A 16,517-nucleotide genomic window follows, 5' to 3' on the forward strand; every position below is an offset into this window, starting at 1 on the left:
CTATCTATCTATCTATCTATCTATCTATCTATCTAATTATCTATCTATCTGTCTATCTATCTATCTATCTATCTATCTATCTATCTATCTATCTATCTATCTATCTATCTTGCTTTGTTTAAAATCTGCGACGTGATAATGAGAGTTGCGGACATGCTGAACACTATAAACACTATAGTTAGTACAGCAAGTAATATCGCCATCATCGCGTGACATAAATCTCATCATGTCTTACCATTACATTCTATTCATAAAAGCACATTTGCGAAGCATGTTTGGTTTCTATCGATATTCAAAATCTAAAACTATTCATGCTAACTACATTTTTATTCCATCATGATGATACGTCAATATTTCATGAATCAATTTCGCTTCTTCAATGCAATTGCCTTTTTAGTATGGGCCGGTTAAGGATTTCTCTGTAATTAGGGCTCAGGGGGCGAAGCCCTAAGAACATCCCGTGTTTAACTCTATTTTGATAATGAAGCTAATAGAAGTTTGAAGCCGACATGATGCAATCTAATTGGTAATAAATAATGTTTCAGTATTTAAATTTTACCTTCATCCAAACATCTTTTATAGAGCTTTTGGCTCCCGACGCTCAGCAGCTTTTTTACTAGACAAAACTAGGTGACGTCCTTATATTTTTTTGTGTTTTCGTTAAACTTCATACCCGGTAGATATACATGTTGCAGGACATGTCAGTATACGATTTTTTGAGGTATACCTGCTAATTTTGAAACGATTTATTTTAGATTCTGTTGTAATTTCAACCGAACATACCTAATATTGAAACCTAAAATATGAATATTTCCCACAATTATATTATTTGGAAAGTCTTAAATGTTCTTATATAAATAACAGTACATGTATTGATATTTTTAAAGTAAGTATTGCAATTAGTTTGTTTCTTATTTTTGTTTCCTTTTTTAATAAAAAGATTTCGAATTACAATTTCCGTGTATTGTTTTGGACCTAGGTCACAATATTTGAAATTTTAGTGACAGATTTGATACTTTGCATCAAAATTATCATGTTATCATTTAGAGACTGCCTACAAGATTTCAGACGAAGGATGCACGTTGAATATTTAGATTCTCCAAATTTCAGACTAATTTCGAATTGCTCTACTTTTCCACATATATATATATGAAGAATTTCATATTTCCAATTCATCTTCAAAATACTACTATATAAACCAATGTGGATTTAAAACTATAACAAAACAGACACATGCACAAAATACAATGGGGTCTTTACCAAGGATATGATGTTTTCTGTTATAACCGATGTATTTCGCGACGGATGAAAATTAAAACTATTTTTATCAAACCTATGAGAAAAAAAATCATGTGAATCCTGATATAGACAAAGTATGATTTTCTAACAGCATTCTCCTGACTCTGCGTCTTACGGATAATCATAAAATCTTACTGTTCGTCGATGCAGGGCCCATTTTGTGAGTTGATACATGTAATATGTAGTCCAACGCAGAAAAATAAAATTACATGTAAACAATCATGAGACATAGTGGAAATTGACTTTCAAACAATAAAAGTTGCATTGAGTGTATTGCAGCTGCGCATTGTTTTTTCAAATTAATTGTCTTGATGTACACATAATTGAACTTGTCTGATGTTGATTATTTCCTGTTGATTACGGAAATATTCCAATTATCAAATCATGTTTCCCTAATTATAATGGCGACTATCGAATGTAGAATGGTAAATATAGATCACAGATTTTTGCCAAGCTTTTGTTGATGAAATCCTTTGCCAACGAAAACAAACCCAATACCTATTATCTATTTTATGTAAAGGAAGATTCATGTGTCATTGTTTTGTTTTCTATTAAACTAAAACACAAATGTTTTAGTTAATTTAAATGATTTTGTGCCTAAGAATGGAAATATCTCGTCAAGATCGTAATGAAGACGTAAAGCTAGAATAACTGATATTATGATTTGGATATGAAAAATGTGTAACGACACCAGAAAAGCGTGAAAATGAATAAAACAAAATTATCATTATCAACATACAGTCAACTCTCGATAATCCGTCACCTTTTGTTTTTTTTAATTTATGGCGTTATAATGAATTTGGCGATGAATTGAATTTCCGCCATCTTGGGGAGAAAGAGTTACTTGTCTTGTAAGAGTTATCTTTCCTTTATGTACAAACTTTATGTAAAAATATCTCTTTTTAAAAAATTTCTCCAAATTTCTCTAACATGATTAAAATAGTTTTATCAATAATAAAGCTTCATTTCAAAACAATACACAAACAAGACACATATACACAGTGTGTTTCAAGTTATTTAAGTAAACCTTATATCATATACCTAGTAATGTATCAGCCCTGATAAACCTATCTTGGCTAGGGTGAGACAGCTGCATGGAGTCAATGCAATTGCAACCCTCACCCCATGCCATACCTCTTTGTTTCAGGTTCAAGCACTGTTTCTTTATTTCTTCGATCCCACCTCTTCAACTGGTTTCAGATTTTCTACATTATACATATCATTTCAAGGTGAAATACGAAGAAATGCTCTTTTAAATATATAGACTGTTAATCTTATGGATCATTTTAGTATTCAATATCATATCATATATTTTTTTTACTAGAATGCAATCAAAATTTACATAGAATGAAAAGAGCAAATGATAAACCCTATAAAGGTACGAGTACACATTTATCTGTGAAATATCCTGAAAATCATAATTCATTGGGAAATCATTTGATTAATTTGCATGATACACAGGAGAGTTCAAAATGCATTTTAAAGAATGAAAGGTGAAGATAACGAACAGTGATCAATCTCATAACTTCTATAAATAGGAGTTATGCGATTGATCACTGTTCGTTATCTTCATCTTTCATAAATAATACAAAATAGATAGTTGGGCAAACACGGACCCCTGGGCACACTAAAGGTGGAATCAGGTGCCTAGGAGGAGTATGCATCCCCAGTCGACCGGTCACACCAGCCGTGAGCTCTATATTCTGATCAGGTAAACGGAGTTGTCGGTAGTCAAAATCAGTGTGTCAAGAACGGCAAAACAATCGGTATGAAACATTTCAGACAGCATTTAACCCAATAATACGTTGTATTGACGAACTAAATCGTTATAACGACCATAGAATTTGCGAAATGCTGACTTCATTCGAGACTGTTGAAACCCATGTACCATCAATTTGTTTGTTAGTAGCTTTGCTCTTTTAAAATATATATAGCATTGATATAAATGCTAGATATTTCGTAAATCATTAAAAACATTCAGTGTTAAAAGATCCAATATTTTTAGTATGACTTGGTATTTTTCAGATGCATGTAGGAATTTATAAATGCACATTAAATTACACTTTTGTAAAACAAAAATCAATTCTAACAGAGACATATATGAATGGTATATATGTCTGTGATTCAAGTAACTATATTGTGCTTTATTTGCAAATATACATGGAGTGTTTGTGAAGATATATTTGGTTTGTCAAGGGCCCGTGTTTGCCCTACTCTCTATTCGCTAGTGCGATTAACAAAATCCAAATCCGTTCATACTGACCATGAACAGCTCAGAAGTGTTGTTTATTTCTTAAATGTATGTGTGTGTGTGTGTGTGTACACACAGTAGATGTTCATTAAGACTGGGTATATATACCATAGGAACCAGTAATTCATACTATGCCACCTCCTAAGTAATAAAAAACCCATTTTATCATGGGGTGGTATAGTATAGACTCCTACTATTATCATTACAGACGAAATTGTCGGTTCATGTGTATATACACAAGCACTTATATCATACACGTCGCAAGCTGTGATTTATAATAACACGTGTTAATCTCTAACATAGCTTGTAAAGTTTGTGACACAAGCATCTGTGGTATAATATTACGACTGATTACTCAGTTAATCAAATCTGGAACTGTTCAAATTCGGAACTGGTAGATGTAGTTCAGGTGATAACGTGTATGTCTAAAACACGCCCATCTACGTAATAGTGAGATAATAATTTGTTTCTGATTTAAAACAAATCGAGTTTTTATGGCAATGAAAATATACTCCCGTTGCAATCGAAACAAGAGTCTTCAATGTGTTGTAGATTCGGTGTAACATCCAATAAAATCCTAAATTCATATGATACGGTGTTCCCGCTTCCGGTAAATAAAATGAGCAGATCAGGACCAATACTATTCATCTCATTTATCAACAAACACTCGACTTCGAGATATATGGATGTCAAAAATGCTTAGGAAATTTTAGATTTTGAGTAAGATTAATTTTATCCTATTAAATTATTTGTTTAGCTAAAACATAGTGCAATGTTCAGGGTATGTACTTTTGAATTATCAAATTAAAGACACTGAATTTGTTGATAGTGAAAACTTATTTTGCTTACACAATCACAATCTGGGTGACTTCCTCCTACGCTGATTCCTTTAAACGAGATTTCTTCGCCCACCCTCCCCTTCATTTTACCGAAAAGGCGGTCTTCTCTGCATCGGACCGCCTCTAGCAGTATCAGACGTTTTCTTTCCGTCCAATTCGGTTTCCGGGAAAGTCGGCGGACAGCACCATCTTAACGTTATACGCGTTATTTACCAGCAGAATACAAGCAAACAATTTGTTTACAAAATATACAGCTGTAAGGAAGTTACGTTTTTTTGACAGACGGGCCGCTTAGTGTCGTAAGGAATAAGCTCAGCTGAGCAATAAGATTAACTCAGCTGAGATTTAACTAATATCGTTTTGAGCAAAATCTCAACTGTAATTAAAACTCATACTTAAGGTGGCTCATTGCACTAAATTTTTATTTAATGGCTCGTTAAAACACCTCATATGAAGTATAATTTCACCATCAAAAAGTGATACAAGCTCTCTGAATTTTTCATGATTCATCCCGGAATGATAAAAAAGTACTTTGCTTTGAAATAAGATACTGATAATAAGAGTCCAAATTTCGCAGTGATTTAATGCATAATGCAAGGTGAAGATAACGAACAGTGATCAATCTCATAACTCCTACAAGCAATACAAAATAGATAGTTGGGCAAACACGGACCCCTGGACACACCAGAGGTGGGATCAGGTGCCTAGGAGGAGTAAGCATCCGCTGTTGACCGGTCACACCCGCCGTGAGCGCTATATCCTGATCAGGTAAACGGAGTTATCCACAGTCAAAATCAGTGTGCCAAGAACGGCTTAACAATCGGTATGAAACACGTCAGACAGCATTTGACCCAATGCGAGGTTGTATTGACGAACTAGATCGTTATAACGACCATAGAATTTGCGAAATGCCGACTTCAATCGAGACTGTTGAAATCCTTGTACCATCAACTTGTTTGTCAGTAGCTTACCTCAATTTAAAAATATGAATATCTAAAAAAACAAAAACAAAAAAACAAACCAAAAACATGCATAAACGGCTCAGATAGACGTTTTAGTTTTTTAAATAAAAATATTTATGAAAATTGAAAACGCTAGTTGCCAATATTTTTTAAATCTACGGATAAAATCGTCACAAAATATGTCAATTGGAAAAAAAAATCAGATCAACGTATTTTAAAAAGAAATTGAAGCGAAATGGTCAAAATTCTGAAATATTGCGATTTTTCTATTTTGAACCAAGCCCTATCGGAATTATAAAAAAGTAGTCATAGAGAACATTGTAATCAGAAAACCACATTCTCTTGATGTAAAATGACTTACAAATTAAATGACTTTATAAAGGAAACTAATTTATTGATTAACAGTGCATACAATTGGCAACAATATGATTATCTTAGTAATTTCTCTCAATTTTGATCGGGATTGGTACTTTTTTCTCCAGTTTGGATATAGCGGAGTGATTATATAAAAAAATATGGTCATTTGGTTTCAAATTCTTTTATAAGATATTTCTTCGATATATCTCTTTTCTAACTGACATGTTTTTGAAGATTTTATCCGTAGATTTAGAAAATATTAACAAATTACATTTTCAATTTTCATTAATAGTTTTTTTCTAAATAATTAGAACGTTTATATCGGAATTTTTAGGCATGTTTTATTAGATATTCATATCATGCACCAAATCACTGAGAAATTTTGACTTAAGAATCTCTCATTTGCAAGCCATACACCTGTTGTTATCATTCCGGGGAAAATCACGAAAAATCCATATAAAATAATTGAGAGCTTGTATCACTCTTACGATGATGAAATCATACTTCATAAGAGGTGTTTTAACGAGCCAATAAATAAGATTTTAGTGTAATGAGCTACATAAAGTTGAAACTGAGTTTAAGATTTGACATTTTTTGAGGAACCTGGGCCTGTCTTTTTCGTTGTTCTTTGACACTTATTCTCTCTTTAATGGTAGGGGCAAACTGACATATGCTTTGCTGAAATAGTGAAACAAATAATATATGGTCATCCATCCTTAGCTATACTATGTATACATTTAGACATAATTTGTTATTTCAATCCGATTAAAAACAAAACGCAAACAAAGCAAATACAAACGAAATTTTTTAAAATGATGATCGTCATGTCTACACATGCTATTTCCGCATGTATTGGGTTCGGAGGCCATCCCATTTCTGCAATTCTACATTTGAAAAGTGCTAATGATGTATTTATCATCATGGGTTTCATCATTAACTTGTCTTAGAAGGATATTCGTGTGACCACTGTATATCAATACGATGAAACAATGTAATTAATATGGATATGTTCGATGTTTAGTGGAAAAAGTAGAAAATGGTTCGTTTACCTACAATTGTAGTTTTGTGTTGTCCACCATTGTGTCCGTGTAATCTCAACATGGCTAACCACTTATTTCGTTGTTGAAAGTGACACGAATTACATGATTTAATAGACATGTTTACACCATAGACACGTTTAAAATAATCTAAACATATATCAATGGGGAATGTGTTGTTTGTAACAATTACCTAAATAGTTTGCATTATTTCTCGTTACCACTTCTAACTTTGTCGTCAATACTGTAACATTCAAAAGCAATTCCATGTCTGGTGCATCTATAATAGGGATAATAATACATGCAATGATAATGAAATAATATAACTATTATGATAATCTATTAAAAATGCACATTTATTGTTTCTGTTGACCTAGAAAAGTGATATATGCGGATTGATAAAGTAATCAGGTATGTTAGATATCGTGTTCAGAAAACTACTTTTGTTGCTCGCTGTAGAAATTTCTAAGGACTGGCATCCCGTCAAATAATGACACATGGAGCGATTGCACGAACACATCTTTCTACAATTCCACCCATGGTATGGATACTCGCAGGACTCATTGCAGTATCCTCCTATGTATCCAGGTTCACAGGCTTTAACGATAGCAATGAAATGAATTAACAAATAAATATTTATCCCAAGTACTTTACAATAAAATTGATAATAACGAAAGATGAATTGATTGATATATAAAGCATTCCATCTGAATTTAGCGTCGAAGAGACCAAACTGCAGTACAACACTCAGAAATCAGAATATTGGTTTTATTCTGTACATGGGTGAACTAAGACATGAGATAAATGTAAACTTCATTCGAATATGCCAAGTACAAGGGCCTTACCATGTTAAGAGATAGCTGATTGATTTATATACGTGTCTCAAAGTCACGCTGTCTACGGTACAGTTAATATCTGATGTAGTATCATGTGGTAATGTCGTTATATGATGTGGTATGCCTTTTATCTGATGTGGTAAATTCAAACTATATGTGATACCTTCATCCCATTAAATCTTGTCTGAGTTGTTTCATACTGATTGTTAGGTCGTTCTTGGCACTCTGATTTTGACTACGGATAACTCCGTTTACCCGATCAAGATATAGGGCTAAAGGCGGTTGTTACCGTTTGACAGGGTATGCTTAGTCCTTCTAAGCACCTGGCCCCACCTCTGGTGTATCCAGGGGTCTCCATTTGCCCAACTCTCTATATCTTATAGGAGGTTATGAGATTGATTACAGTTCGTTATCTTTTCATGATGGGGTAAATTGAATATACGATGTGGTACATTCATTATATAATGGGAAAACTTCATTAAATGATGGAATAACTTCGTTTTATGGTGGAGAAGTTCAATATATGAATCATGGCATCATTAAATGATGTGGTGACACTTGTTATTTGCAATCTTCTAATCTTTATGTTTAACGTCAGGCCTAGATGTTATAAGAGTATTTGAGCACGTTGTCATATTAAAACCTGATATCCGTGCTCAATCAAAAGTGAAGGTTATAAACTTTTATAGGATTGTTCTCATACTCAAATCGAATACATGATCAAGGTGTTTTGAGTATGCTTTAGAGCTTGCTCAGAGTTGTACTCAAAACAAACATGGTTGAGTGAGAGTATGAGGACGGTAAAAGATTTTTAACTTCCAAGCCAGATATCAAGCAATGTTGTCTCTATCATATTCGAAATAAAGGAAATAAAGGACACCACAGAGTCGTCCACTTCTGCTTCATACTTAGATATTTTATTGAAAGTAGACATTAACGGCAAACTGACAACTCAACTGTATGACAAACGGGATGATTTCAGCTTCTCCATCGTCAACTTCCCACATTTATGTAGCAATATTCCATTATCACCTGCATATGGTGTTTATATATCTCAACTGATTCGATATGCAAGAGCTTGTTCTGGGTATAGTCAGTTTTTAAATCGAGGTAAGCTACTGACAAACAACTTGATGGTACAGGGATTTCAACAGTCTCGATTGAAGTCAGCATTTCGCAAATTCTATGGTCGTTATAACGATCTAGTTCGTCAATACAACCTCGCATTGGGTCAAATGCTGTCTGACGTGTTTCATACCGATTGTTAAGCCGTTCTTGGCACACTGATTTGACTGCGGATAACTCCGTTTACCTGATCAGGATATAGGGCTCACGGCGGGTGTGACCGATCAACAGGGGATGCTTACTCCTCCTAGGCACCTGATCCCACCTCTGGTGTGTCCAGGGGTCCGTGTTTGCCCAACTATCTATTTTGTATTGCTTGTAGGAGTTATGAGATTGATCACTGTTCGTTATCTTCACCTTGCATTCAATAATTATATGACATAACGAAACATAGAATTGATGTGTTATTCTTGTTTGGGGTTTGATAATTTGACGAAGCACATCAAAAGTTGACAGGTCAGATATATGATTGTACTGTAGACTTTAAGAATTCCGACCGTTGCCACTACTCGGGGGTCATCACAAACGCGAGACGCAGGAGACTCACGTGTTCTGGAGAGCTCTTGGGAATCACTTTAAAATCATGCGAAGTAAATGAAGAACATAATCATTGTCTCTCGTACCAGCACATATCCCCAGAGTTTCATTCCATACAGTCTGTGGGCAGCAACCGTGTGGACTGAAATTAGAATATGTTGTAAACATTTTCGAAAACTATCTTCTAACAATACAGACATGCTTATGTGCAGAATTGTATATGTGAGAAGCATCAATATTGTTGATATTATTAATGCTATTGCTATTCATAATCACTTCGTGAGGAGCACACGAAAAGATGTACAATAATCCAGTATTTTATTATTAATCCAATGAATAAAACTGGAGATATCGTGGGTACAATAAGTGTAGTCAATAAAATGTGTTGACAATAAAAATGAATTTATTCGACATTGCTTTAGTTGACATGTATAAGCTCATACAAATCTTGCCCGAAATTAAGTATTGTTCGTCTAAACATGAAAATGTTCCTCTTAGAACATTCAAACTGGATGACCGAACAGACTAGAATAAGTTTAAAAGTAAGTACGGTTTGTAGTGTAAAGTCAAACTCGTATACGTTTTGGCATCATTATCAGTCTCACGAGTGGCCGCTATATCTGTGGTTGTGTTAGATAGTGTGCATGATTCTGTTAGTACCATGTATAGAAGTTCTGAATTTTATGGTTTATGGTCGTTATAACGATCTAGCTCGTCAATACAACCTATCATTGGGTCAAATGCTGTCTAAGGTGTTTCATACCGAATGTTAGGCCGTTCTTGGGCACACTGATTTTGACTACGGATAACTCCGTTGACCTGATCAGGATATAGGGCCCACGGTGGGTGTGACCGGTCGACAGGGGATGCTTACTGCTTCTAGGCACCTGATCCCACCTCTGGTGTGTCCAGGGGTCCGTGTTTGCCCAAATATTTATTTGTATTGCTTATAGGAGTTATGAGATCGATCACTGTTCGTTATATTCACCTTTCATGCATGTACATTTTGGGATATTGTGTCGAATAAAATCTGCAATGTGAAAATCAGAGTAGCAGACATAAACAGTACATCCAGTCCGACAGATAATATTACCATCATCATGTGACATAGATCCCGCATATGCCTTGGCATTATATTCTATCCAAAACTACATGTCACATTTAAGCACATTTCTGAAGCATGTTCGGTTTCTGCAGTCTATTGAAACTCAAAATCTAATGATATTCATAACTACATTTGCATTCCATCGTGACGGTACTTAAATCTTTTATTAATCAATTTATATTCAATGCAAGTTCCCTTATAAGCATGGGCGGATTAAAGATTTCAAATCAGAGGGGCATGGAAAAGATCTGAGAGAGAAGGAGTCTTTTGGTTGCTTTTAGGTCCCAAGTTCGTCCTGATTTGAACTCAGGGGAAAGCCGCAGGAATGTTCTGTATTGAACAATATTTTGACAATTAAACTACGATAAGTTTGAAGTACACATGCTGCAATCTATTTGGGAATAAATAATGCTTAAGTTTTGAAATTTTAAACTTCATCCAAATATGTTTGAGAACGCTGCTCCCTGTTTCTATAATCTTTTAATAGAAAGACCTGGTCTTTATATTCTTTTTCTGTACTTCCTCGATATACATGTTGTAGCACGTGAAAGTTTAAGATCTTTTGAAATGCACCTGTTGATTTTTAAATGATTTATTTGAAGTTCTGCTGCAATTTGAACATGGCACATCCAATATTGAAAAACAAAATATGGATATTTCATAAAATAATGTTTCTAAAATTCGTTTGTACTCTTATATAATATTACTGCTTTCCTAAAAGGGAGCACTGGATTTGAATAGTTTCTTAACTTTGTTTCAATTTTTAAACAAAATATTTTATATTACAATCTCCGTGTATTTTTCGTTGGAACTCGTTTAGACTATTTAATATTTTAGCAGTGGATTTGATGCTTAACATGGACATTATACTGTTACCATGTAGAGACATGTCTGTACGATTTAAGACGGAGGATGCACATCGACCTTTTAGATTCTCCAAAATTGCAACTAATTTGGAAGTGATCTACTTTTACACAATTGTATTTAAAGGATTTTGTATTTCTATATTATCTTCATAATATAACAATATAAACCAATGTGGATTTAAAAAAGTAAAGACCAGAATGATTTACATTTAAGATATCAAGGATATAGGTAACCGATATTTTTCGCGACGGATTGGATTTGCAACTATTTTTATCAAGCTTATAAGATGAAATTTCACGTGATTCCTAATATAGACAAAGAATGGGTTTCTACCGACATTCTCTTGACTGTGTGCCGTATGCATAATTATAAAAGCTTACTGTTCGTTGATGCAAGGCCCTTTCTGTGAATTGATAATATTTACTCCAACACACAAAAAGAAAATTATATGTAAACAAGCAGGAGACATATTGGAAATTAACTTTCAAAAAATAAATGTAGCCCTGAAAGTATTGCAGTTACGCATTGTTTTTAAAATCAACTGTTTAGATGTACATATAATTAATTTTGTATTGCTGGTGTTAATGTGTTGATTATTTCCTGTTGATTACGGAAGTTTCCAATTGTCAAATCGTGTTACCCTAATTATATCGGTGAATATCGAATGCAGCAAAGTGAATATGGATTACAGCTGTTCAGCTGTTTGTAGATGAAAGTTTTATGCCGACGAAAACAAATCTATTACATGGTATCTTCTTGACGTAAAGCAAGATTCATGTATTATTTTTTTGTTATCTATTAAAGTAAAACACAAAACCTTTATTATAATTTGAATGGTTTTGTGATTAAGAATGGAAATATCTCGTCCATATCGCAATTAAGACGTAGAACTAGAATAGATAATTATGATTTGGATATAAAAAACGTGTATGGATACAAGGAATGAGTGATAATGGATAAAACAAAAATAGCATATGATGAGATATGATTAATGCCGAACCACTGTAAGAAAGGTTAAGATTATCAGTCTCATAACTACTATAAGGAATACAAAGTAGAGATGGGTACACAATGACCCCTGGATATACTAAGTAGATAAGTACTTCGTTACTAGCTTGAAAATACGGATGTATATTTAATTGCTGTTATAAAATTTAGAAATTCATTTCAAAATTAAGGATTATCTCCCTCATGCATAGCTCTTATCCTTAGACGAATTTGACTCCACTTTTTTTGGCACGCTGTTTTTGGCTTTAATAGCTCTAAAACTTCATTGTTATTTCGGATTTCAAACATTTCGGTTGAGCATCACTGAAGAAACATTATTTGTCGAAATGCGCATCTGGTGCATCAGAATTGGTACCATATAAGTTTTACATACCAGAGGTGAGATCAGATTTCTAGGAGGAATAAGCATCCCAGGTTGACTGGTCACACACACCGTGAGCCCTATAACAGATTAGGTAAACGGAGTAATCTGTAGTCAAAATCAATGTTTCAAGAACGGCCTAACAATCGGTATGAAACACGTCAGACAGCATTTGACCTAGTCACAGGTTGATTTGTCAAACTAGATCATTATAGCGACTAAGGTCATATAATTTGCGAAATGCTGACTATAAACGAGACTGTTGAAACCCCTGTAATATCAATTTGTTTGTCACTAGCCTGTCTCGATATAAAATCTGATCACACGCAGGGCAAGCTTTGGGTATCGATTTCAACTACGGAATACTCCGTTTACATGATCGAGATATAGGGCGGATGTGACCGACGACAGAGGACGTTTGCTCTTCCTAAATAATGATCCTACCTCTGGAATATCCAGGATTTCGTGCTTGCCCAACTCTCTATTTTGTTTTTTGATGCATACTCAGACTTTTAAACACATATTTACATCGCAAATGTGTTGTTTTTATTTTTAATTCAAACACTATTTTATTCACTTATAAGTGAACGGGATTGGGCAGCAGGCATAGCTGTGTTGTTTTCAATCATGGATGATTCGTTTTTGTTATAATTAAGTAGTTATCAATCATTATTTAAGAGTAACCATATTGACCAAACAATATCTTTAAAACTTATTTACGTGAGTTGAGATTTTTGCACTTACTTATTTAACAGCATCTTTGCTAGTTCCGCTTGTATTTAGGAAAACAAAATGAGAACGTTGTGATTAAATTACTATTTCACATTTTCTCTTTTTAAACTTAACAGCGCCAGCATTTGTAAGATTTCAAAGATTGCTTTAAAATAGCAGAAACTACCGGAAGTATTCAACTGTATTATCTATGTATATACGGAGAGAATTCTGTAGTTAAAAATGTACTCTACTTCCTTGACTAGAATACAGAATGTAAGGTTGTTCGAGTTTCATACGGCATAGAATATAGTCACAATGAAATAAGCATTAGAATAGCAAAACCTATCATTAACTTATTGTCAATATGCAGCCTGGTCATGGTTTTCCCCGATGATATGCATCACATGACTAAAAAAACTTATGACCCACACCATGTAAAATATGCTTAAGTCAAGAACACTTTCTATTACATTTTTGTGAAACACAGTTTTCTGCTCGTTTTCACCTCCGTATGTTTCCATGCTAAACATATTTACGAAGATATTCTACTTCTACACAAACAATACGTAAACAAGATTATGTTCCCTAGCTCAAATCAACTTGCCAAGTGGACTGAGTTAGTTTTTTTTGCAGGAAAATAAAGCAAATTTGAGAATAGAGAATGCCATTTATTTAGTAAATGACGAAAAGTATATACAGAAAAGGGGTAATTAAAACCCAAGTAAAATAAGGTCATATACTGCAAATGACTAGATGACCCCTTTTTACATACATGTATACAAAAAATAAAAAAAAAATCTGATAAGGGGTTTAACAAGAAGGAAGTTGTATCGTAGGTTGACTCCTATTGCATACACATATGTAAAAAAAAAACTACTAAGCATAAAAATATTGCCTGCCCACAAAATAAGGTAGGAAGTAAACGCATACCTCTCTTCATTTTAAAGTTCTAAACACAATGAAATTTTTTTTGAATTGCAATTGATTTAAGCGGTTAATAAAAAGCGTAAATCGTCCCAAACCAAGGAGAAGGTACGCTTAGTATATACATTTCGCCTAGTAAAATCAATAAAAATAAAGTAGAAGATGACACACTTTTACCTATCGAAGTCATTTGGGGGCAACACAAATATACGTGTTAAACGAAATACTTCGATTAATAATAGAAAGGGCCCTTCATCAATCGCCTTCCCTGTGCACATGGTGAAATTATGAAATCTGACATTTCCGGAAAAAATTACGTATCACACATATTTAATACTAAGATTACATATATGCGCGACAAATAATAAATTAATGCGTATGTTACCTTTTTGTGTAGTACAGATATGATATAAAGAAATATAATAACATTTTTATCAATTTATGTGATCATTATACATGTAATTCGGATTTTTAATTTCATTCGGTGACGATAGTGAGATAGTCGACTGTAAAACTATCGTTTGTTACATGAACTACACTCATTTGAAATTGTTTGTAATACGACAAGGATAATAATTATCGACGAACAAAAGTTATATTTATATCAAAAGCACGTAAACAGTCTTCTAGATAAGTAACTAAGTGGGTGAACAGTCTCAATGACATACACAGTGTATGGAATGGCAGTTCAATCGATTGCGGTCGTGGACAGGCTGGGATGAATTCGAACCAATAAAAATCGATCATATTTCAATAGATAATCTTAAAATGAAGTTTGATAAATTGACATGAACAGCATTGTTTTGGTGTATTCCCATACTAATGTTTACATGCTACACGTGATCGTTTACATGTGATCTTTACGTTACGAAAGGGGGTATATACTGGGAAAAGGCATACAAATATCGTACTGTAAAAAAATCAACAAAATCAATCCCTATCTTTCATACCTAGTTTTAGACATCTTAAAATATTCGAAGTTGTAATATAGCATACATGTACATGTATGCTACTAATATTCTACATAGGCCTAATAAAATTGATACTTTCTTAATAAGATTTAACAAATATGTATAAAATAAAAGATTGCTTTTCCAAATGATTTATAATTACATGTATAAATGCAATCATTATTTTGTATTCAAATCAATTTTATCTTATCTTATTAAGTTTTACTAACAAGGGGTGTTATTGTACCAAAACTAATAGAAACTATTATTAACAGTCGCAAGATGGGAACTAAATCGTTGTAAAATTGTAAAAACAAAATTACGTCACAAATCTGGCTAGATTGTGATTTGAATCGCTGCCAAGTTGTTTTTTACGTCACAATGCACTGTGCTTTTGGCACTATTTACATTTTCGGCTGAGAGTGCTAAAAAGTCAGCTAAAATGTTTTTCAAAAAAAAAAGTGTACACACTATATTCATTGCACACACTATTCATCCACACAGGTATTAATTCAACATATATCATTAAAATAGAAACTGTCAAAACACGGCCAGAAATCAATTTCGTCTTAGCTCTTGATTAATAAAAAAGTCAATTCAAAAGAAAACCTAACCCGTAGAAAGGATAAAGGAATAAATCAATTTCAGGAAAAACAACTATAATGATAATAACTTAGTAAAGATGACAGGTTCGGTTAACCCATCATCTAGGGAATTAAAAATAATAATTCATAAATGATTAAGAGAAAAAAAAGGGTACCATCCGAAACCTTCATCTTAAAGCTTTTAAGGTAAGGGAGAAATATTTTTAGAAATCATACCACAGGTCTTCGGATTTACGCGATGCTGTTCCGGAATTCCTCAACTTGAAGCTTACCTTTTATTTCGCTGAGCATGGCAAATTTCATCGTTATCAACCATAACAAAACTATATTTTAGACTCGAAAATCTTCTAACACGGACCCCAGGATATACCAGAGGTTAAGGATTCACGCCAAACTAATGTGGGAGTGCAATTTTTATCCCGCCTGAATTATGTGAATTGTTCAATTCATGTATACAATCAGTTTGAAATAAATTCTGGATTTTTCAAAAGGGCTTTTACTCTCACATGTTTCTTTAAATTACTAAATAGCATCACACCATAGTTATATTGTTATTTCGTAATATCTTCTAAATGCAAGACATACATTTCTTTCACAATGTATACCAATTAAATCCAATGGAAAATGTCAATTCATTGTGAAAGAGATAAGTAACTACCAAATATAGGAATGGTTAGTAGCGATGTGACGTCGGATGACTCATCGTTTATGAATAGGACTGTACTTCCTACATTTAAATT

The 16,517-nt window shown here is 33.5% G+C and overlaps 1 protein-coding gene across 8 annotated transcripts in view; it reads right to left on the bottom strand.

The window, feature by feature from the left end:
- The window catches only part of LOC125675835 (multiple epidermal growth factor-like domains protein 10), a 23,389-nt gene extending 7,100 nt beyond the window's left edge, over positions 1-16,289 (bottom strand). Inside the window, exons 1-5 of one of the 8 annotated variants that reach the window (XR_007370672.2) lie at positions 16,050-16,289; positions 12,597-12,664; positions 9,330-9,385; positions 7,187-7,342; positions 6,939-7,025 (exon numbers count right to left, since the gene is read on the bottom strand). Coding sequence is in view for 1 of the 8 variants with exons in the window: in XM_048913656.2 (XP_048769613.1) it covers positions 6,939-7,025; positions 7,187-7,342; positions 9,330-9,385; positions 16,050-16,093 (343 nt within the window). In the remaining 7 variants the exon portion in view is untranslated. Of the gene's footprint in view, positions 1-1,434; positions 2,411-2,433; positions 2,806-4,399; positions 6,729-6,757; positions 7,343-9,253; positions 9,386-12,596; positions 12,665-16,049 lie in introns of those variants that run through there. The other 7 variants (XR_007370667.2, XR_008801195.1, XM_048913656.2 and 4 more) reach the window with 7 other exon arrangements.
- Positions 16,290-16,517: the final 228 nt, after the last annotated feature.

This window comes from Ostrea edulis, chromosome 3 (genome assembly GCF_947568905.1).
Source record: "Ostrea edulis chromosome 3, xbOstEdul1.1, whole genome shotgun sequence".
Taxonomy (NCBI): Eukaryota; Metazoa; Mollusca; class Bivalvia; order Ostreida; family Ostreidae; genus Ostrea; species Ostrea edulis.